Source organism: Vulpes vulpes, chromosome 15 (genome assembly GCF_048418805.1).
Source record: "Vulpes vulpes isolate BD-2025 chromosome 15, VulVul3, whole genome shotgun sequence".
NCBI classification, from domain to species: Eukaryota; Metazoa; Chordata; class Mammalia; order Carnivora; family Canidae; genus Vulpes; species Vulpes vulpes.
Window position 1 is genome coordinate 118,369,042 of NC_132794.1, and position 21,447 is coordinate 118,390,488.

Genomic DNA, 21,447 nt, shown 5'->3' on the forward strand with positions numbered 1-21,447 from the left:
AAAAAAAAGACCTAGAGCACTTGAAAAAAAAAGGGGGGGGGATATTAGATAATGTAGGCTACATGTAAAATATTTGAAAATTATAACCAAGTTTGTAAAAGGGTCAGTGGCAGGGGACAACTGAGGCATGCTACACTTAGAATACACCTAGGGACGAACTGGAAGATTTTATTTATTTATTAAAGATTTTATTCCTTCATGAGAATACACAGAGAGGAGAGAGAGAGAGAGGCAGAAGCAGGCTCCATGCAGGGAGCCTGATGTGGGACTGGATGTGGGACTCCACCCTGGGTCTGGATCCTGGGTCTCCCTGGCTGAAGGGGGCGCTAAACCGCTGAGCCACCCGGGCTGCCCGATTTTATTTATTTATTCATGAGAGACCCAGAGAGAAAGGCAGAGGGAGAAGCAGGGTCCCTGCAGGGAGCCGGATGCGGGACTCGATCCCGGGACCCTGGGGTCACACCCTGGGCCGAAGGCAGATGCTCAACCACTGAGCCACCCGGGCATCCCGAATTAGAAGATTTTATTTATTTATTTATTTATTTATTTATTTATTTATTTATTTATTTATTTGAGAGAGAGAGAGAGAGAGGCAGAGACACAGGCAGAGGCAGAAGCAGGCTCCATGCAGAGAGCCCGATGTGGGACTCGATCCCGGGTCCCCAGGATCATGCCCTGGGCGGAAGGCAGGCGCCAATCCGCTGAGCCACCCTGGGATCTCCCCGAATTAGAAGATTTTAAATGGGGGCAGCCCGGGTAGCTCAGCGGTTTGGCGCCACCTTCAGCCCGGGGCGTGACCCCGGACACCTGGATGAGTCCCAGGTCGGGCTCCTGCCTGGAGCCTGCTTCTCCCCCTGCCTGTGTCTCTGCCTCTCTCTCTTTTCCTCTCTGTGTCTCTCATGAGTAAATAAAATCTTTAAAAAAAAAGATTAAATGTAAAGAGCGTTAATGTATCTGTGATTCCTTAAAACGCGTAAACCGAGACTCCGCAGCGCAGGCCGCAGGTCGGCTGGTAGCCCCGCCCCTCCTCCCGGCCCCGCCCCCGCCCAGGCCCCGCCCCGCGCGTCCCCGAAGGCGCCGTAGTGCGCACGCGCGAGCCGCGCGGCGGTGTTTGGAGGCCCCGGGACCGCGGGGTCTGGTCGGGCCGGGTCGGGGCCGCGGGGGGTCCGTCCGGGAGCGGTTCCACCGCCGCGCTCGGCACACGGCGCCATGAGGCTGGGCTCTCGCGCGCTCTGCGGCGTCGCCGGGGCCGCCTGGCGGGAGAGCTTCCCCCTGGGCGGGCGCGACGTGGCGCGCTGGTTCCCGGGACACATGGCCAAGGGTGAGGCGCGGGGGGCGCCGGGCCGGGTCTGCTCTGCTCTGCTCGGTGCGCGCCCCGCCCCGCCCCGGCCCACCCGCTGCGCCCCGCTGCGCCCCCCGCTGCCCCCAGGCCTGGCCCCCCCGCCCCGCCGCGCTCTGACTCGCTGTCCCTCCCCCTCCCCCAGCCCGGTACCCCCCGCAGCCCAGTCCCCGTCCCCGCCCCCGCCTGGTTCTGCCCCCCCCCCCCCCCCCCCCGGCTGTCCCAGGCCCCTCCCCCAGCCCTCTGTTCCCGGCTGTCCCCCGCCCCCCGCCCCCAGCCTTGTCCCCCCCCCGCCGCGCTACCCTCCCCCGCTGCCCGCCCCCTCTGACCCCCACCGCCCCCAGCCCGGTACCCCCCCAGCCCGACCCCCTCCCCCCGCTCCCGGCCTGGTTCCGCCCCGCCCCCCCCCCCCCCCCCCCCCGCTGCCCCCGCCTCTCCTCGTCCTTATCCGCGCCCCGGGCGACCCCGAGTCCCTTGTGCCCCTTCACTCCCCTCTGCGCGGCGACCCGAGGGCGCGGAGTGGGCGCCGTGGGCTGCGGGAGGCTGCGCTGCGCGCCCGGCGTGGCGGGTGGGGGGCGCCCGTGGGTCGGGCCTTGGGTGCTGCCCGGTGGCCCAGACCGCGCGCGGCTCCCGGGGCCCCGGGCTGGACTCGCGGAGGCCCTCGCAGGCCCCGGCAGGCTCACGCGGGGCTCACGCGCCCCCCTGTCGCCCAGGGCTGAAGAAGATGCAGAGCAGCCTGAGGCTGGTGGACTGCGTCATCGAGGTGCACGACGCCCGGATATCCTTCCGTGACTCGGGCAGAGGGGCGGAGGGGGCCGGTCTGCCTTGTCCCTGGTTGGCAAACCCAGGGCATTTCTTGGGTGTGGGAGTGTCGGCGGTGGCGGTGGGTGAGCCGCGGGGAGGCGACCTGGGGAGGCCCTAAGTCACCCAAGTTTGAGGGCTGCTTGCCCCGTGCAACCACCTGCCTGGGGAGCGGGCTGCCCGAGGTGGAACCGGTTGCCAGTGCCCCGTGATTTATTAGTCAGGCCTATATAATGAAGCCTCAATAAAAAGCTAAAAAGTCAGGGTTTGGAGAGCTTCTGGGTTGGCAAAATGTGGATTTGGAGGGAGAGTGGCAGTTTTTTTAGTTTTAGATGATTTTGATTGATTGGAGTTGGGAGGGACACACATGCAAGGGCGGGAGGAGCCAGGATCTCAAGCCGACCCTACGGTCCATGCAGGGCTCCACCTCCCGACCCTGACATCGACCCTGACATCGCCACCTGAACTGAAATCCAGAGTTGGATGCTTGGGACGCCTGGGGGGCTCAGGAGTGCAGCGTCTGCCTTCGTCTCAGGCCGTGACCCCAGGGTCCTGGGATCGAGTCCTGCATCAGGCTCCCACAGGGAGTGCTTCTCCCTCTGCCTGTGTCTCTGCCTCCCTCTGTGTGTCTCATGAATAAATCAATAAAATATTTTTTTATTTTATTTTTTATTTTTTATTTTTTAATTTTTTTATTATTATTATTTATTTATGATAGTCACAGAGAGAGAGAGAGAGGCAGAGACACAGGCAGAGGGAGAAGCAGGCTCCATGCACCGGGAGCCCGATGTGGGATTCGATCCCGGGTCTCCAGGATCGCGCCCTGGGCCAACGCTGGGCTCCCTCAGCCCCAGCGCCATCAGGATTGGGTGCAGGGTTAGAGTCGTCCGGGGCCTTCTCCCTGACCGGGCTCAGGACGGCAGGAGGCATCCCTGACCACCGCCGGCTGGTCTCCATCCTCCTGGGTCTGCTGTCCGCTACCCCGGGGGCCGAGACCCCTCTCAGTTACTGGCATTACAAGCAGTGGTTCTCAGCCCTCATTACACGAGAGTTTCTCTGGAGGTTTAAAAAACCCTCTGGCCTGGGCCCCTTTCCAGACCAGTTCATCGGAGTGTGTGGTATGGGGTCCAGGCCCTCTGTTTTCTGAAGTTCCCCGCTGCTACCAGGTGGCATCTTTGTCTCCAGCCCCGGCCTGGCGGGCCCTGGCCGTCCAGTCCAGTCCAGTCCAGCAGCGGGTCCTCTAGGTGGGGTGCAGCCGGCCCGCAGCCCGCCGGCCTTCCTCCGGGCCTGAGGCCTGAATGGCGAGACCTGCTGCTCTTGTTCCTCGACGAGTTTCCTTCTCGGACTTGGTTTTCACCGTGCTTGAGCCGTGCTCGGATTCTCTGTGATGACGGCGTTGGGCTGACGGTTGTTAGGAGCTCAAGGGTCGCGGAAGAGGGGCCGGGTTCACAGCTTCAAGGCTCTGGAACTTTTGGACTAATGTACCAAGTTTACTTACCGTAGGCTCCGTACGTCAGTTTGCGGCCAGCCCTGCTGGTCAGAGCGTTTGCTGGCGCTCGTGTGTGGGATGATCAAAAACGATAAACCTGTGGCTAGTGCACAGTGAGCGGACATCTGTCCTTTGCTTTCTAGACCGCTGCGCTTCTCTCCAGGCTTGGGGAGCCCTAGGCTGGGCAGGGGCCCTGGGAGGAGGTCTGACGCTTTGCTCTTCTGAGCTACACAGGATTGGTTAACCCTTGAGGGGACGGTGAGGTTTGTGGAAAGTCCTCTCGTGTGGGTGACAGCACGGCCTGTAAGTGGCGTCTGGACCTGGGGTGTGCCGGAGGCTCGGGAGCTGCACACCAGGCCTCCACGAGGTGCAGCACCAGCGGGGGCCGAGTGTTCAGGAGACTAAAGCAAGGGCCTCTCCTGCCTGTGTTAGGGTCCCCTCCAGTGGGACCTGTCCTGACCCCAAGGGTCCCTGGCTGAGGGCGGAGGGGCCTCACGGTGCCGAAGGAGGCAGAGCCTCCGGGAGGCTTGCATGGGGGACCGGCCGCTCCTAGGCGTGACCAGCGGGTAGCAGTAGTTTGAGATACACTAGTCAGGGCTTTACCGGATGCGCTTTTTTTTTTTTAAAGATTTATTTATTCATGAGAGACACAGAGACGCAGAGACACAGGCAGAGGGAGAAGCGGGCTCCCTGCAGGGACTCGATCCTGGGTCTCCAGGGTCACTCCCAGGGCTGAAGGCGGCACTAAACCGCTGAGCCACCCAGGGATCCAGACGCACTTTTTTTGAGTGATATCATTCATTTTGAACTTGATGTGCCTTGGCAAGTAAACAAAGAGCAGCTAGAAAACCTTCCACCGAGCTTTGTGTTTTGTTTTTGCACCGTCGTTCCTGTTTGAGAAGGCACATGGAGCCCTGCCCTGCGTGTCTGCGGGGGTCCGTGGCGGCGATGGGGTCCTGTCCCCCGCCGGGAGGGCAGGGCCCGGGCTGCTGTCCTAGCGCCTGGAGAGAGGCTGGCTGGGGGCATGCCCCTGCGTGGAGACCGGGCTTCCTTCGGCTCATCCCTCCCGAGGCCGTGGGCAGTCTGCGTAACGAGACAAAGTTCGTGGGCTGGTGAAGCGCTGAAGGAGTTTTGCCTTAACTCTGCCACATCCCACTTTCAGGCCGCAACCCCCTGTTTCAGGAAGCTCTCGGGCTTAAGCCTCACGTGCTGGTCCTCAACAAAATGGACTTGGCGGATCTGAAGGAGCAGCAGGTGAGGGTCCCCGTCCCCGATGCTGGCAGCACTCGGGCCGTCTCGCGGGTGACCCACCTGGGCAGGCTTGCTTTGGCAAACAGCCCGCTGTTTGCGGAGGTATTCTCACATGGCCCCTCAGGAGGACAGGCTTGCCTCCAGTGTTTAATTTATGGTCCCAGTGACCAAATGGGCATCTCCCATGGGAAGTGGCCAGGCTGTAAGGTGGAGCCTGGTGCCCCACAGCGTGGACTCTGTCCCCGTGTGGCCGTGAGCACTTGGGACGTGGAATGATGCAGGAATGATGTTTATATCATATTTCAGTTTAATGATTTGCATTTCAGAAGTTCTGTGGGGCTGGCGGCCACGTGTGCCCCAGGTGCCCTCACTGGCCAGTCCTGCACATCCAGTGATTTGGACGCTAGAAGGGTGGGGAGGCCCGAAGTAACTCCACAGCTCAGGGCCTTCCCAGGTGTCACAGAGGTACAAGAAACCTGAAGGTCTGGACCCGCTGTTTTCGAGCGCGCAGCTCTGCTCTTCCTGCTGTGGGGGTCAAAGCCCTCCCAGAGGGCAGGTCCCAGACCTCGTGGATTCCAGCCAGGCTGTGTTCAGGCTGTTGGTGCAGTTTTATTTTCGTTTTGAGAATGCAATTTGGGCTTCTTTTTTCTTTTTAAAAAGCTTTATTTTATTCATTTTAGAGAGAGTGTGCTAGAGAGAACGCAGGGGAGAGGGGGCTGGGGGGAGAGGCAGACTCCCTGCTGACCATGGAGAGAGAGAGAGACACACGCATGCACACACACGCATGCAGACGCACACACGACACATGGATGCTGAACCGACTGAGCCACCAGCGCCCACAGCTCAGATTTCTTAGTTGATTAGGTCTGAGCTACTTAAACCCCAGCCACGGGCAGCCCCGGTGGCACAGCGGTTTGGTGCCGCCTGCAGCCCAGGGTGTGATCCTGGAGACCCTGGATTGAGTCCCACGCCGGGCTCTCTGCATGGAGCCTGCTTCTGTCTCTGCCTCTCTCTCTCTCTCTCTCTCTCTCTCTCTCTCTGTGTGTGTGTCTCTATAAATAAATAAATAAAATCTTAAAAAAAAAAAAAAAAACCCAGCCACAAGCCTCTGTCTCAAGGTTTCCAGGGAAACATCAAATCCTGAAGCCACAGGAGTCCTTTGTTCATTGAGAGTCCACAGGCCGGCACCTGGTGTCATTTAAAGCCACCCTGCTGTGCAGATTTGTCCCAAGCTTGGCTTTTATTGGCTGAGACTTGAGTCATAATCAGTGATTGCTTCTGGCCTTAAATGCTAATTTTCATAGAATGCTGGGTACTGAGGTGACCTACCTTGGGGACCTAGCACTGTCTCCCCACATTGGGAGGTGCTGCTGGGGCAGAGGTCCCGCAGAGGAGAGGCAAGGCCCCCAGCAGCGGCCCCATGTCTGCCTCTGGGTGCCGGCTCAGGACATCCATCGTGGATGGATGCACTTCAGAGTGAGGCTCCAAATACGTCTCTGTTGTGTGGCCTGTACCTTGATCTGCATCATCTAACGAATAATTAAAATATATAAGCAGACATGGGTCATCTTTTTAGGTCGGTAGCTGATCAAACAATATCATACAGGTTTTATTTTTATTTATTTATTTATAGATTTTATTTATTCACTCATGAGAGACACAGAGAGCGGCGGAGACACTGGCACAGGGAGAAGCAGGCTCCATGCAGGGAGCCCGATGCAGGACTCGATCCCGGGACTCCGGAATCATGCCCTGGGCTGAAGGCAGACACTCAACCGCTGAGCCACCCAGGTGTCCCCATACTGGTTTTAAAAAGTAGGGTTCCTGCACTGCATTTGCTTCATGTTAAGACCAGTGAATTCAGGGACGCATGGGTGGCTCAGTGGTTAAGTGTTTGCCTTCCGCCCAGGGCGTGATCCTGGGGTCCTGGGATCGAGTCCCGCATTGGGCTCCACGCAGGGAGCTTGCTTCTCCCTCTGCCTGTCTCTGTGTCTTTCATGAATAAATAAAATCTTAAAAAAAAAAAGTGAATTCATACTTGCCTTAGTTTACATTTGGGCTTTCAAAACACTACCTATACTTTGTGACTGGATTAGGTTCAAGCCTCAGCGTGCAGGGGAGCTAGGGTGTAACAAGATCAGCAATGGAGACCAGAGCTGTAGCACTTCACATTGGCGGGGACTCCTAGTACATGGGGGGGCCTGAGCCCCGAGAGGCCCTCATCCCCGCTGGAGCCTGGAGTGCATGGGGCCGGGCCAGGGCACTTCCCTCCTGCCCTCACCGGACTCCTGTGCTCTGTGCTGCCCGCCCGCCCGCCTACTCCCTGCCTGCAACCACCCCCCCCCCCCCCCCCGTCGCCCCCCCCCCCACAGCCTGGCTCTTCCCCATCCTGCTGCTGTGGCCCTGAGCGGCCTGGCCCTGTGGGGGTGGGGACCTCCCTCTCAGATCCTTGATTTTAGCATATCACACCACCCGTATTTGCATTTGGTATTTAAAATGGAAATCTCTTTTTCAGAAAATTATACAACACCTAGAAGAAGAGGGCCTGAAAAATGTTGTTTTCACCAACTGTGTAAGGGATGAGAATATCCAGCAGGTAGGCGCCCCTCTGTTTCACTCTCTAATGCTTTTGCTTAAATACAGGTCAGAAATCCCAGAGATTCTCTCATGCTCTCACAAGAAGCAGAGTTTTGGAGAGGATCCGTGGGTTCGCTGGGGGTCCTGGGGCGCCGGGCCAGTGTGCACGCAGGGGCCTGAGCTTCCACGAGCTGCTGGACGCTCTGGGGCCGCATTTTCTGCAGTTATTCTGAGGACTATTTCACTGGCTGACCTGCCTCTTTGTGGAAGGTGGCTGTGGTCACAGCTGCCCCCCTCTGGGGGATGGCCTGCTCTCTGATGATGGGTGCAGGTGCACCCCCCCCCCCCCCCCCCCGCCCCTGCTGGACCTGGGAGGCCACCGCCTCCAGAAGCTCAGGAAGTAGCCAGATTCCGTGTGGTTTGTCCCTTGCAGGTCATCCCGATGGTCAGAGGGCTGGTGGAGAGCAGCCACCGCTATCACCGCCAGGAGGTTGGTCGTGGGCCCCGTGCTGTGGGATGGCCCCTCCCGGTGGAGCAGGCCCCCTGCGGGGCGCGACTGCCCCAGAACTCCTCGCCTGGGCCTGGGGCTCCCTGTGTAGGCGCTGGGGGGGTGCCCTGCTCCACCCGCCTGTGCTGGCGGCAGGAAGGGTCGGGGTGGCCCTGCCGAGGTGGGCAGGGCCTCCACGAGGGTGACCTTCCCCTGTGGGCCCGTGCACGGGCCAGAGGAGGCTCTGGGAGGGGCCGTGGGCAGAGTGGGCGGGACCAGGGCACTGTGGGCGGGGCTTTGGATGCTCTGGGCGGGGCGTGGGTGGAGCGAGCGGGGCCACAGGGCTGTGGGCGGGGCTTTGGACGGTCTGGGCGGGGCGTGGGTGGAGTGGGCGGGGTCATGGGCGGTGTGGGCGGGGCTGTGGGGGGCAGCGGGTGGTCTGGGTGGGACAGTGGGTGGCGTGGGCGGGCCGTAGGCTGCGTGGGGGCGGTGTGTGGGTGGAGTGGGCGGGGCTGTGGGGGCGTGGCTATGGGCGGGATGTGGTCCACGTGGAGTGGGCGGGGCTGTGGGCGGGGTAGCGGCCCATCTGGGCGGGGTCATGGGTGCTGTGGGTGGGGCTGCAGGTGGTCTGGGCGTGGCGTGGCCAGGACAGTGGGCGTGGCCAAGGTGCTGTGGGCGGGGCGTGGTCGGTGTGGGCGGGGCCGCGGGCGGACGGTGACCCTGCGCGGCCGCTGCGCCCCTGCAGAACCTGGAGTGCTGCGCCCTGGTGATCGGGATCCCCAACGTGGGCAAGTCCTCCCTCATCAACGCGCTCAGGAGACAGCACCTCAGGAAAGGTACTGCGGCCGCGCAGCTGGTGCGTGGGCCCTTCGTGCCCCCGGCGAGCAGCCCCCCTTCCTCTGGCCGCGGGCAGAGCCAGCGCCCCCCGGCCCGAAGGGGCCACCTGACTGCCTGGCGCCAGGTTGAAGGCTGAGGCCGGGTCATCCTGCGGCGCGCTTCGTCGCACCTGTCTTCTCTCCTGGACGTGAAGCGTTACGGGGTTTCCCCGCGCGGGTGACCTTCGTGCTCTTTGGCGGTTGCCTCCTCCATCACCGAGGCGCCTGACACCTGTCCTCAGGTGCCGCAGCGTAGACGCGACCTGGTGTCAGGCGGGAGGTGCGGGATGACCTGGGGGGCAGGCAGCTGGGGTGGCCTCCTCCCGGGCCGCCCTGACTGCAGCCGCTCTACTCCCCCTTTCCCTCTTCCGATAAGCGCCGCAGGTCAGCGCCAAGCGCAGGTGGGCTCCGCTGCACACCAGCGACGCGCGGTCTGTTCACTCACCCGGACCCAGCGCACACACCCGGACCGTTGTTTTACACGGTGTTTTGGTGCTCGTTGCTGACTTGTCAAGTCGTTTTTTTTTTTAAGCTTATTTTTCTTTAATCATGGCTTTAAAAAAGATTGTGGCTTTAAAAAAATTGTGGCTTTAAGTATATTGGGGTTGTGCATCCACCGCGCTATTTCTAGACTTTCCCGCTGCGTCCAACTGGAAGTCTTTAAACAACGACTGACGCCTCTCCCCGGCCCCAGCCCCTCCGAGTCTGCTGGTCGGCAGCCGTGACGGTCTGGTGCCTCACAGCAGTGCATCGCACGGTGTCTGTCCCTTGGTGTTGGACGTCTTTCGCTGAGCGTAACGTTCTCAGGGCCCATCCACGCTGCGGGCAGTGCCAGGATTTCCTTCCTTTTCAAGGCTGAAGAATATCCCGTTGGGTTTATAAACCAGCTTTGGCTTCTTTGCGTGTCCACTGATGGACACGTGTATCTCTTTACTCTTGAGTTGCTCTGGCCCCTTGGGGGCAGGTTTACAGGGTGCAGGGTTGGCGTCAGGGCCACAGGGTCAAGGTCTGGGGGGAGGCGGCTGGTGTGCTGAAAGGAGCGGCTCCGTTGGGACCTCCACGGTCAGGCACTTGCCTGTCTGTCCCTCGGCAGGTCTCAGAGACGAGGTTTGGTTCCTGGCTTGAAGCGTCACTGCCGTGACCTACTTTGGAGCCAAATTGAATCAAGCTCACGTGGGCCTCTGTCGGTTTCCATGTGTCTCACTTCTCATTCTGCAGCTTGTCTGCCAGGCTTTGTGTGTTGACTGCATGTGACAGCCGCATTTCATCCTGCAGGAAAAGCTACCAGGGTGGGCGGGGAGCCCGGGATCACCAGAGCTGTGATGTCCAGAATTCAGGTATAGTCCTTGGCTGCTGGGTGTAGAGCTCCGCGTGCACACGCCTGGCACCTCCTGAGGGCAGTGGGTGGCCTGCCTGCCTCGTCCCGCTCCATCCCCCCCCCCGTGCTTGTCACGTGCCGGGCACCGCAGCACCCTTACCGCAAACCTGTGGGAGGGTGTGCTCTCACCCTGGTGAATGCATGGGGGAGCCTGAGGCCTGCCCACGGTCACACCGAGGCCCACTGTCTCGGGCTCTGCTCAGCCTGTCCACGCTTGCTCTTTTCGCCCTGGGAGGGGAAGACGGGGGCTGTTGGCACCTGTTGCTCTGATTTATTTTCCAAACTCAATGGGAACTGATCCTGTGGGGAAGCCGAGAGCTTCCTGTAAGGGACGAACCCATCAGGACGGGGCCCCAGGGTCTCCTCGGAGCCTCAGTGCAAGGCCCACCCTACAACGCCTGGGCGGAGTGGCTGTCCGACCGCCCTCTGTGTGCACAGGTCTGTGAGCGGCCCCTCATGTTCCTGCTGGACACTCCTGGGGTGCTGGCCCCTCGCATCCAAAGTGTGGAGATGGGCCTGAAGCTGGCCCTATGTGGTAAGTGGGGGGGTTTTGAGGGGGGCCGCCAGGCCTGGCGTGCGGGGCCTCCCTTTCAGGATGTGGCCGTTGCAGATGCTTCAGGGCTGTGCTGGGCGAGCAGGCCAAGCAGCCTGTGCGGCCCCAGCTCCCAGCTGTCGGGGGCCCGCCACCGCTCTGACTCCCACTCCCCACGGCCTGGGGAGCACCTGCCTTCCTCGGTGTACTGCCGAGGCAGAGCTGAGGCAGAGCCGTCAGGCCCCGGGCCTTGGAGAGCCGATGCCGGGCTGGTTTTCAGAGCTCACACTGGCCTCCTGGTCCCAGGAACCGTGTTGGACCACCTTGTCGGGGAGGAGACCCTGGCCGACTACCTTCTCTACACCCTCAACAGGCACCAGCTCTTTGGGTGAGTGCAGGGTGTGGGGCGGCGGCCGGTCCTCTCTCCTCCCGTGCAAACGTAATTAGGGGACGGACGTAGCAGCCTAAGGCGTTTAGACGAACTCTGCACATCACGTACGGCCTGACACGTTTGAGTGTCACACAGTCAAGAAAACCCCGCAGTGTCCTGTGCGCTGGGGCGATTGCTCCTTCCTGCCCCTTCCTTCCCCCATTTTGCAGAGGGGTCCCCAGACCCCGCACGCCACACCCTGGTGACCACCTTTGGTCTGTCGCTCGAGTCCTGTGAATGGAGTCACACGGCCTGGACGCTCTTGTTGGGTTCCCTGCGCTCAGCGTGGCTGCTTTGGGGTTCCTGCGCATTGTGACGCGGGTGGCTCCTGGTGGCTGGCACGTGCTGTCCGCGGTACAGACCGACACGTCCGTTTGTCGTCACCAGGATGAGCTGGATGTTTCCAGGACGTCCCGCTAGAGGTTCATCAGTTTTGCGGATTTCCACCAGGAACCAGCTCTCCCTTTTATTGACGATGACCGTTCGACCTTTATCATTTCCTTATTGCTCCTTTGCTGCCTTTCCTCCTGTTTCTGCCGTCAGTCGTTGACGGGGTACCGAGGTGTCCACCTGTGACTGGTCAGTCTATCCCTGCGGCCACGTCCGTCTGCTTCGTGTATTCAAAGCTCCGTAGCAAGGCGCGCGGGTCATCGCGACCCCGATTTGATGCCGTGGTCGTTCAGAACGGCCTTGACCCTCCCCGTGCTCTGTTCTGACGTCTGCCTCGGCTGGTAGGTGCCCAGTGACTCCGGCTTTGGATGGTGTCCAAGCGCTGCATCTCTTTTTAACCTTTTGCTTTAAGCATATTTGTGTCTTTCTATTGAAAGTGTCTTTCTCACGTACAGACGGCGAGGTCTTGTTTTTCATCCAATCTGACCATTTCTGTCTTTTATTTCAGGTCTTTGGGCCGTTTACATGATTGACGCTGGGGTTAAATTTGTCGTCTTTCGGGAAGGGCGCCAGGTGGCTCCGTCGGTGGAGCGTGTGCCCTCGGCTTGGGTCGTGGTCCCGGGCCCTGGGGTCAAGCCCTGCATCGGGCTCCCTGCCCCTCGCTCAGGCTCCCCCCGCCGCCGTCCTGCTGTCTGGGCCTCCTGTCCCCGCTCCTTCCGTCTCCTCTGCGTCTGCCTGTCTGTCTCCCTCCCCTGCCTTTCCGTGTCTCTCTTTGGCCTCTGGTGCACTGAGTGGACACTCACGATGTCCCTGTGTCCCATCTCCCGGCTCGTCATCCGTGGCTTCTGGAGGCCCTTGCCTCAGCGTTCAAGGAACAGCCGTGAGCGCCAGCCCCTTACGGCCGCGCGTCTCCATTCTTCTCCGGGTCTTCGGGCTTTTGTTGTTCAGCGTCTTTTTTTTTTTTAAGATTTTATTATTTATTTATTTATTCATGAGAGACAGACAGAGAGAGAGAGAGAGAGAGAGAGAGGGAGAGAGGCAGAGACACAGGCAGAGGGAGAAGCAGGCTCCATGCAGGGAGCCTGATGTTGGACTCGATCCTGGGTCTCCAGGATCAGGCCCTGGGCCGAAGGCAGCGCAAAACCGCCGAGCCACCAGGGCTGCCCTGTTCAGCGTCTTTTTACGTATTTTGTAAACCTGAGAGAGACAGAGACTTCAGGTCTAACAAACCTCCGCCCTTTCCCCATCGCCTTAGGGTCGGTGGGCGCGCCAGTTCCGTGTACGTCACCGTCCCCTGGGACTTCCCGGGATGTTTGTCGCGGGGCAGGGCTGCTGCTGCTGAATTCTTTCCAGTTGGGGTGGTTTGCAGGAGCCTTTAGTTCACGTCTGTGTTGCAAAGCTGCCCTGCTCCGGAGGGTCTAGACGGACTGCGGTTTTCTGGAAGGACGTTATGGCATCGCGTTGTCACCCCGTGGTCTCTGATGGGTCATCGGTCATGTTCGTCTCTGTTCCTCCTGCTGCTTTAAGAGTTTCTCATCGGGCTTCTGAGCCATTTATGACAACAGGCCCGCGACGGTTTCCTTGGCGTTTTCCTCGGGTTACGGTTTGTGGGGTTCTTAGGACTGTGGCGTCGTAGCTTTTGTCAGATCTCCAGCCGTGATTTCTCCTTGTGTTTTTGGTTCCCGGCTCCTCCGTCCTCCGGAGTGTTGGCCCCGGCTGCTGCCCCGTGTGGGCCCGCCCCTGCGCCCCTGCGTGTCGACCTGCCCGTGTCTCCGGGCGCGGCTCCGCAGTCCGACTGGGACCGTGTTCCCATCTTCTCTCCACTTGGCCTGGTAACCACGTGGAACGTGGCCGCAAGAAGCAGTCTGGCGTCTCTTCTACTAATCCCCCACCCCCCCGCCCGGACTTTGAGCGCCAGGTCTCGTCCTCACGACGGTCCTGCTGTGTGCTGGGTGGAGTTTGCCGGATGCCAGGCTCCTGGAGTTCTGTCTGGGGGCGGCGGGATCTCTAAGCTCCTGCACAAGCTCTCGGGCTTTGCTTGGGACGGTCGTCTGCCTGCGCCCCGTGCACCTGCTCGTGGCGCCGCGTGAGCACTGGCCGCGGCCCCTCCTGGCCTCTGGCTTCGGAGAATTGCCTCCCTGGCCAGTGAGGCTGGCAGACTTCCGGAACCCTTCCCTGGGGCCCGCAGCCCGATGACCCCGCGGGCTCCGGGGTCTCCAGGTGCCACGTGGACAGTGGCGGGGGCCTGTCCACATTCTCCACGGCTTTGACGTCTGGGGCTGTGAGTCTGCTCGGGCCTCTGCGGCCCTGCAGCATTTCTGGAGTTTGCGGAGTCTCGGCTGCGTGTGAGTGGGGTGCTGACCCAGAGGCAGCCCCCCGGCTTGCCAGGACAGAGCGCCCTGGGGCCGCTGGCTGCCCTTGGCCTTGGGGTTCCCACGCCCCGACCCAGGCTCCCCGAGCCCCGCGGGGGGCTGGGCCAGGTCTTACTTTCCACGTGGCTGCACCTGTCCTCCCCGGTACACCCCGAGGTGGGTGACAGCATCTCCCCTGCCTGTCGGGAGGTCCAGGCTGCAGTGACCCGGCAGGGGTGTGGGTGCAGCTCCTGGGGCTCGGGGAGTGGCTTGGACGAGGCTGGTCTCCTTCAGCCCTGTGGGGTCGGACGCGTCTGGCCGGGTGCTGGGCTTCTCCTATCTGGCCCGGGGCCCGCGACGCGTGGCATGGGGAGGGTGCGAGAGTCCCTGGCTGTCCTCGGCCGTGGGGGGTGCCCCGTCATCCTGTGCTGCTCTGGGGGCTGCAGACGTGCCAGGCCGACCTGTTCAGGCCCTGGCGCAGCGGGTGCTGCCGACGCTGGTGCTCACTCCTGACCGGGGGCGGCTGTCCGGAGGCTGTGGGCCTGCTCGGGACTGGGGTGGACGATGCAGCCTGAGGGCGGCTTGGGACAGGTGGTCATGGCCAAGTGGGAGGGTGCATGTCGGCGGCTCTGGGGGGTGTCCTGGCCCGGCTCCCCGCCCTGATCCCTGGTCTCTGTAGGTACGTGCAGCATTACGGCCTGGACGGAGCCTGTGATGACATCACCCGTGTGCTGAAGCACGTGGCGGTGAGGCTGGGGAAGACCCACAAGGTGAAGGTGCTCACGGGCACAGGTGAGCCGCGGAGGCCCCCCGGGGCTGCGGCTATGGGGACGTGGCGGGCACAGCTGGCTGCTCTGGGAACGGGGTTTCCGCAGAGGAGGGGGCCGGGCGGCCCTGCCTTGTACTGGGTACACCCTGCACCCCCTCCCCCGGGGAGGCCTCCTGAGGTCCAGGTGCCTCTGCCCGGGCTCCGCAGTGCCCACCACCAGTCCCTGGGGCCGCGCCGGGAGGGGTGCGTGTGAACCCTGGGCCTGCACTGCAGGACGGCCCTCCTCATGACCCTTTCTCCCCAGGAGACGTCAACGTCATCCAGCCTAACTACCCCGCGGCAGCCCGCGACTTCCTCCGGACCTTCCGCCACGGGCTGCTGGGCCCAGTGATGCTGGACAGGGACGTCCTGCGGAGCTCGTCCCGCGCAGACCCCTGAACTGGTCCTGCTGGCGGGGGCCTCATGCCCGCCTGGCCCTTGGCACCCGAGATGTGGGACGTCCCAGAGCTTCACAGCCAAGGACTGGGCGCTGGGATCCCAGAAGCTCTGTGTGGTCGTTGTAGAGTCCACGCGGGGCCCCACCCAGGAGGGGGCCGGGCCAGCTGCCGCCCACAGGGCCTGCGCCCAGGGCGGCTGACCTCAGGGCTGTCCCTGCCTCGCACACGCCAGGGATCTGTTCAGGAGACGCTGACGCTTTCTTAGGAGGTGAAAGTACAATCTGTAATCTAAACATTTAAGAGGTCTCTCTGTGCTGGCGGCTCATTCGTGCGCCTCGCACCAAGAGGCACGGGAGGTGAACGGCTTAGTAAGTAGGGCTCCTGCGTCAGGTCCTTGGGGGTTAGTGTCCTGGGCCCTCAGGAAACCAGAGTCTGTTTGCCAGCAGGGTGTTTATTTTACGACACGACTGATACATGGACACGAATGGACAGGAGGTCCCCAAGTGGCTGTGGCGCTGGTGCGGTTGGCGGGGACTCCCGAGCTGCTCGCCACCGCCCGTGAGCACCTTTCACCCGACAGGCCCATGAGGCTCCTCCCCGGGAGCTGCACCTGCTGGCCTGCACCCAGCACAGCGCTCAGGCTGGGCCCGGTCAGGGCTCTGCCCCTTGTGTCCGGCCGGGCGTGGCCTCCTGGAAACCCCGGGGTCTCCGCTGAGCACCCCCCGACGCCGCCCACCCCGTGTGCACACACTAACCTCTCCTGAGGGTCCCCGGCCCGGGCGCCGCCTGCCTCCTGCTGGGGCCCTGGCCAGTAGAGTGCGAAGCGTCCACACTTGCGGCTTTGTCCAATGCCAGGCGCTCCCTGACTCCGCGCATCTCCACGTGGTGCGTGCGGCCTGCCAGGGCGCCCGGAGGCTGGGCCCATGCTCCTGCCCTCAGGTGGAACCGAGTGCGCCCAGGGAGCAGCCCCGATGGGTGTCCTGCCCGCAGGTACGGTGGCTCAATGGACACACTGCCCCTGGGCCCTGGGCAGGGCTTGGCCACGGCCTGTGGGTCTTTGGTAGCATCACGTTTGGTCTGGAGTGGATGGAGGCGTGTCTGGGCTTGCTGTCCCCTGGAATGTTGGCGGTGTGGACGCGGGCGGCTGCGGGGAACTGTGTCCTGGTCTTTGGAGAAAAATGCTTGGTCCGCGATTCTGCTGGTAGCTTGGAGACCCCCCCCCCCGCCCCAACCAGACCTGTGAGTCAGCTGTGGGGCCCCTGCAGGTGCCGGCATCTGAGTCCCGAGGCCCCCGGGTCTGGGGGGCAGCCCAGCAGCCGCTGAGGCCTTCAGTGAGCACCAGAGGAGGAGATCGGAGGCCCCGGCGGGGATGCCGTCCTGCCGTGGGCTATGGGCTGGAGAGTGTGAAGAGCCGAGGGCCACGGGGCTGAGCTCAGGGGCGGTGACCCAGGCCCGAGGCTCGAGGGAAACGGGCCTCCTGGCGCCTGAGAAGCCGAGGGCTGGCCTCCTGCATAGGGCTGCTGGGGTGCCGGAGGCAAATCTTGCAGGGCCCGCCTGGCATCTCCTCAGAGGCTCCCCGGCTCTGTCCTGCCCTCGGAACGGCGGGGGCTCAGCCTCTGCGGGCTTTCTTGGGCTGAGCCAGAGTCCTCGGGCCCTCGGTGCTGCCTGCTGGTTCTGACCCGGGGTCTGGCCTGCGCCGGTTACACGTCCCCTTCCCGGGAGGTGCTGCTGCCGGCTATGGGGCGGCCTCACGCACCTGGCTGCCCCGGGAGGGCCCAGCGCGAGGGCAGTTTGCGTCCTGGGTGCCCACGGGCACTGGTTCCAGAAGGTAAACCTGAAGCTCAAAGGAAACGGAGAGCTCCTGAAATTTAAACAGAACCTTTGGGGTTTTTTTTTTCCTCCCCAAATAGGTCTCAAGAAAAGTGGAATGATTTGTTTCAAGTTGGGCCAGAGTGGCTCCAAGCCCCTGGTCTGAGTGTGGCCCAGGGAGGGACCGGCCGCTGCGCCCGGGGGTGAGCTGGCGAGGCTGCGGCCGGGTGCCCTGGGGGTTGTGCGGAGGCCCGTGCTGGGCGCGCCTGGGCTCCGGGACCCGCAGGCGGTGGCAGGACACCGCAGCCCGTGAGTGGGGCCTCTGGTGGGTTCTGCGCTTCTGTGAGGGAGGCCGCGGGGTCCTCGGGTCCCGGCCGGGTCAGCACCGCCTGGCCAGGTCGGTGCAGGGGGCACAGGGCACCTGCCTGTCTGGGGAGGCCGACGACCGCGGGCGTGGGCCGGGCATCCCCCCCAGCGGGCGCGCCGGGCTCTGGGCGCAGGGAGGGGCCGGCAGGGCGCGGGCAGGGCAGGGGAGGGGGGGGCGGGGAGGCCGGGGGCCGGGGCCCCCCCGAGCCGGGCCTAGGGCGGCAGCAGCCCCCGCACGCCCAGGGCGCCGCCCAGCAGCAGGCAGAGGCGCGGGCTGCCCGTGGGCCCGGCGCCCGAGGTCCACGCGCGGAAGCCGTACACGCCTCGGCCCGTCCCGTTGCCGCCCGGGGCCGCGTCCTCGCCGTCGTCGGGGTCGCGCTCCCCCAGGCCCGGGGCCCTCCGCCAGCTGGACCCCGCCGCCAGGCCCGCGGCCGCGCCCGCCCCCGCCGCCGCCCCCGCCGCCGCCACGCGCAGCGAGGAGCCCCCGTAGCGCGGCGCCGGCCTCACGCGCACCCGCGGGGCCCCCCGCGCGCCCCCGCGCAGCCCTCCCCGGGCGCTGCCGCGAGCCCCCCCACGGCCGCCCTTGGCCGCGCCGCCGTCGCAGAGGAAGGTGGCGGCCAGCAGCAGCGCCCAGCACGTCGCGGCCGTCCAGTTCATCGCTGCGGAGCACACCTGCGGCGGAAGGGGAAAGGGCCTCAGCTTCCCGGGGCGGGGGTGCCGGGGCTGGGCCAGGGGTCAGGGGGCCAGGGACCAGGGTGCCAGGGCCTGAGGCCAGGGACCAGGGTGCCAGGGGGTCAGGGGGTCGGGCGGCCAGGGGCTGGGGACAGGGGTCAGGGGCTCAGGGGGGCCAGGGGGGTTAGGGGGGTTAGGGCCAGGGGTCAGGGGGTCGGGGACCAGGGGGGCCAGGGAGTCAGGGGGGCCAGGGGGCCAGGGTGCCAGGGCCTGGGGCCAGGGGTTCGGGGGGCCAGGGGCTGGAGACAGGGGTCAGGGGCTCAGGGGGCCAGGGGGGTTAGGGCCAGGGGTCAGGGGGTTGGGGACCAGGGGAGCCAGGGTGCCAGGGTGCCAGGGGTTTGGGGGGCCAGGGGCTGGGGACAGGGGTCAGGGGGCCAGGGCTCAGGGACCAGGGGGGCCAGAGCCTGGGGCCAGGGGTCAGGGGCTCGGGGACCAGGGGGGCCAGGGGGTCGGGGGCCAGGGGCTGGGCACAGTGGGCTCAGGGGGCCAGGGTCTGGGAGCTCAGGGCCCAGGGCCCCAGGGCCTGGGGCCAGGGGGTCAGGTTCCAGGGGTTCAGGGACCAGGGAGGCTCAGGGACCAGGGGGCCAGGCCTGGGGACAGGGGGCTCAGGGGGCCAGGGCCTAGGGACAGGGGGCTCAGGAGCTCAGGGACTGGGGAGGCTCAGGGACGGGGGGCTCAGGGGCTCAAGGTCTGGGGGCTCAGGGCCCAGGAGGCTCAGGGCCCTGGGGGGCCCAGGGCCTGGGACGCTGGGGCTTAGGGACCAGGGGGGCCAGGCCTGGGGACAGGGAGCTCAGGGTCTGGGGGCTCAGGGGCTCAGGGTCTGGGGGCTTGGGGGCTCAGGGGCTCAGGGTCTGGGGGCTCAGGGCCTGGGGAGCCAGGGCTGGGGGCTCAGCGTTGGGCGGTCCGCAGCCACCAGCATCCTGAGCTCAGGGTGGGACGCGCTGGGGCCCCGCGGGTGGGGGTGGGGGTTAGGCGGTCAGGCCTGGGGAGAGGGTGGGGTCCCGTTAAGGCAGGAGGAAGGGGTGAGTTGGAGGATGACAGGGGTTATGCGCGCCCAGGGGTGGAGCGGGAGCAAAGAATGGGGGGGGGGGGGTGAACACCTGCGCTGGGGCCCGCGGCCTGGGCCGCCCCGGGACCACCCACCCAGGCCCCGCAGGACCCGAGGCGCCGGCGGCGGAGACCAGGTGTGTGCCTCCCCCGGACCCTCGGGGCGGAGCAGGGCGTTCTGGCCTCGCAGGCGGCGCGGACACGCGCGCCGTGACCCCGTGCAGGCCCCGCCCCGCAGCCCGGGACCCGGGGCGCCGTCCGCTCCCCCCACCGCCGCGGAGCCCGGGGCCGGGCCGGGCCGCTCGCTGGGCCCCATCGGGCCGCGGGGACCGGCAGCGGCGCGACCCTCCCCGACCCTCCGCGACCCTCCCCGGGCCCCCGGGCCCTCGCGCCGCCTCCGCCCCGCCTTACCCGCCTCGGGCTTGCTGCGGACCCCGGGCCGGAGACGCCGCTGCAGGGGCGCGGGAGGGAGGGAGGGAGGGAGCCGCGGCGGCCGAGACCCCGCTGCGGGCGGGCGGAGCCGGCTGCCGAGGCCTCGGAGGGCGGGGGCGGGCGGGCCCGAGGCTCGTGCCCGGGAGGGGAGGCGGCGGCGGCGGCGGCGGCGGCGGAGGAGGAGGAGGAGGAGAGCGGCCCCTCGGCACCCCCCGCCCCCGCCCCCGCCCCGCCGCCTGTTCCCCCTCCCCCTCCCCCCTCCCCGCCATCCCCGCCACCTGCTTCCCCTCTGCCCCGTCCCCCTGCCACCATCCTCGCCATCCCCCCACCGCGCCCCTGCCCCGCGCCCTGCCGCCTGCTTCCCCCTCCCCTGCCCCCCATCCTCGCCACCCCCCCGCCCCTGCCCCGCGCCCGCTGCACCCAGCACCCCCGCCCCGCCATCCCTGCCCCGCGCCCCCCCCCGCCTGTTCCCCCCCCGCCCCTCCCCCCTGCTTCCCCCTCCCCCCTCTCCTCTCCTCGCCCTTTGCCCCCGCCCCCCTGCCCCCCATCCTCACCATCCCGCGCCCTGCCCCGTCATCCCAGTCCCGCACCCCGCTGCCTGTTTCCCCTCTCCCCGGCTTCCCTCTCCCCCCTCCCCCTGCTTCCTCCTCCCCCCTCCCCTGCCCCCCATCCTCACCATCCACGCCCCTGCCCCGCGCCCGCTTCCCACTCCCCCTTCCCCTTCCCCCCTCCCCCCTCCTCCCCTGCCTCCCCGCAGCCCCTCCCGCCATGTGCCCCAGACGCCCTCAGAATGCCCCAGCGGCCCGGTTCTAGGTTCCGGCGTCCAGGGCCCACAGGAGGCTCCGTCTTCCAAGGCCGGGGAGCAAAGGAGCCATGGCTGACCTTGGCTCCCGGCCTGTGCAGCCCCCGCCTGGAAGCCAAGCCGCTGCCCCAGCCAACCGCCCCTCCCTGTCCCGCTGCATCCATCACACTTCCCTGCTACCCGGCTTTGAGATCTCCTTCCCTGCGCCCTGGCCAGTCGGCCTGGGGACACCAGGCTGCCCTGATGGCTTCAGGAGTGCACCCCACGACCTCCTCACCTGTGACATGAGTGACCCCTCTCGATGCCCAGAGGCTCAGAGCTGCTGCTCCACACACAATCGTGTGATGGCACAACCCCTACAACCTCAGAATGGGTCTGTATTTAGAGATGGGGTCTTTACAGAGGTAATCAGGGTAAAATGAGGTCCGTAAGGCAGGCCCTGATCCAATCTGCCTGGTGTCCTTATAAGGAGAGACCAGGACACAGGCAGGCACAGGACCAGCAGGTGAGCACACAGGGAGGGGACGGCCATCTGTGAGCCCAGGAGAGCGGCCTCAGGAGGAACCAGCCCCGCCACACCCTGTGTCAGACTTCCAGCCCCCAGAACCGTGGGAAAACGTGTGGAGGTTCCTCAAAGAGTTAGAAATAGACCTGCCCTACGACCCAGCAATTGCACTGCTGGGGATTTACCCCAAAGATACAGATGCAGGGAAACGCCGGGACACCTGCACCCCAATGTTCACAGCAGCAACGTCCACAATAGCCAAACTGTGGAAGGGGCCTCGGTGTCCATCGACAGATGATGGATCAAGAGGATGTGGTCTATGTGGACAGTGGGATATCCCTCAGCCATCAGAAAGGACAAATACCCACCATGTGCTTCGATGTGGATGGGACTGGAGGGTGTGATGCTGAGTGAAGTAAGTCAGTCGGAGAAGGACAAACATTATATGGTCTCATTCATTCGGGAAATATAAAAAATAGTGAAAGGGAACAAAGGGCAAAGGAGAGAAAATGAGTGGGAAATATCAGAGAGGGAGACAGAACATGAGAGACTGACTTCTAACTCTGGGAAACGAACTAGGGGTGGTGGAAGGGGAGGTGGGGGGGTGACTGGGTGACGGGCACTGAGGGGGGCACTTGCTGGGATGAG

The 21,447-nt window shown here is 64.4% G+C and overlaps 2 protein-coding genes across 4 annotated transcripts; one reads left to right on the plus strand and one right to left on the minus strand.

The window, feature by feature from the left end:
• Positions 1–1,076: 1,076 nt before the first annotated feature.
• MTG1 (mitochondrial ribosome associated GTPase 1) lies at positions 1,077–15,406 on the plus strand. 2 transcript variants are annotated; one of them, XR_011997643.1, is made up of 11 exons: positions 1,077–1,321; positions 2,053–2,117; positions 4,779–4,883; positions 7,396–7,476; positions 7,891–7,947; positions 8,690–8,780; positions 10,095–10,156; positions 10,636–10,732; positions 11,010–11,117; positions 14,580–14,692; positions 14,974–15,406. XR_011997643.1 is itself a non-coding variant. In XM_072740527.1 (11 exons), exons 1-11 carry the CDS (start codon positions 1,210–1,212, stop codon positions 15,105–15,107), a joined length of 999 nt encoding a protein of 332 aa, XP_072596628.1. In that variant the 5' UTR covers positions 1,077–1,209; the 3' UTR covers positions 15,108–15,406. The 2 variants fall into 2 exon arrangements, 1 of the variants encoding a protein (XP_072596628.1); XM_072740527.1 differs by having other exon boundaries at positions 11,036–11,117.
• Positions 15,407–17,177: 1,771 nt separating this feature from the next.
• SPRN (shadow of prion protein) lies at positions 17,178–20,656 on the minus strand. 2 transcript variants are annotated; one of them, XM_072740528.1, is made up of 2 exons: positions 20,572–20,656; positions 17,178–17,953 (listed from the first exon to the last, which is right to left on the minus strand). In XM_072740528.1, the coding sequence occupies exons 1-2, from the start codon at positions 20,578–20,580 to the stop codon at positions 17,495–17,497; spliced, it is 468 nt and encodes a 155-aa protein (XP_072596629.1). In that variant the 5' UTR covers positions 20,581–20,656; the 3' UTR covers positions 17,178–17,494. The 2 variants fall into 2 exon arrangements, with proteins under 2 accessions (XP_072596629.1, XP_072596630.1); XM_072740529.1 differs by lacking the exon at positions 20,572–20,656 and adding an exon at positions 19,472–19,700.
• Between the last annotated feature and the right edge of the window lie 791 nt (positions 20,657–21,447).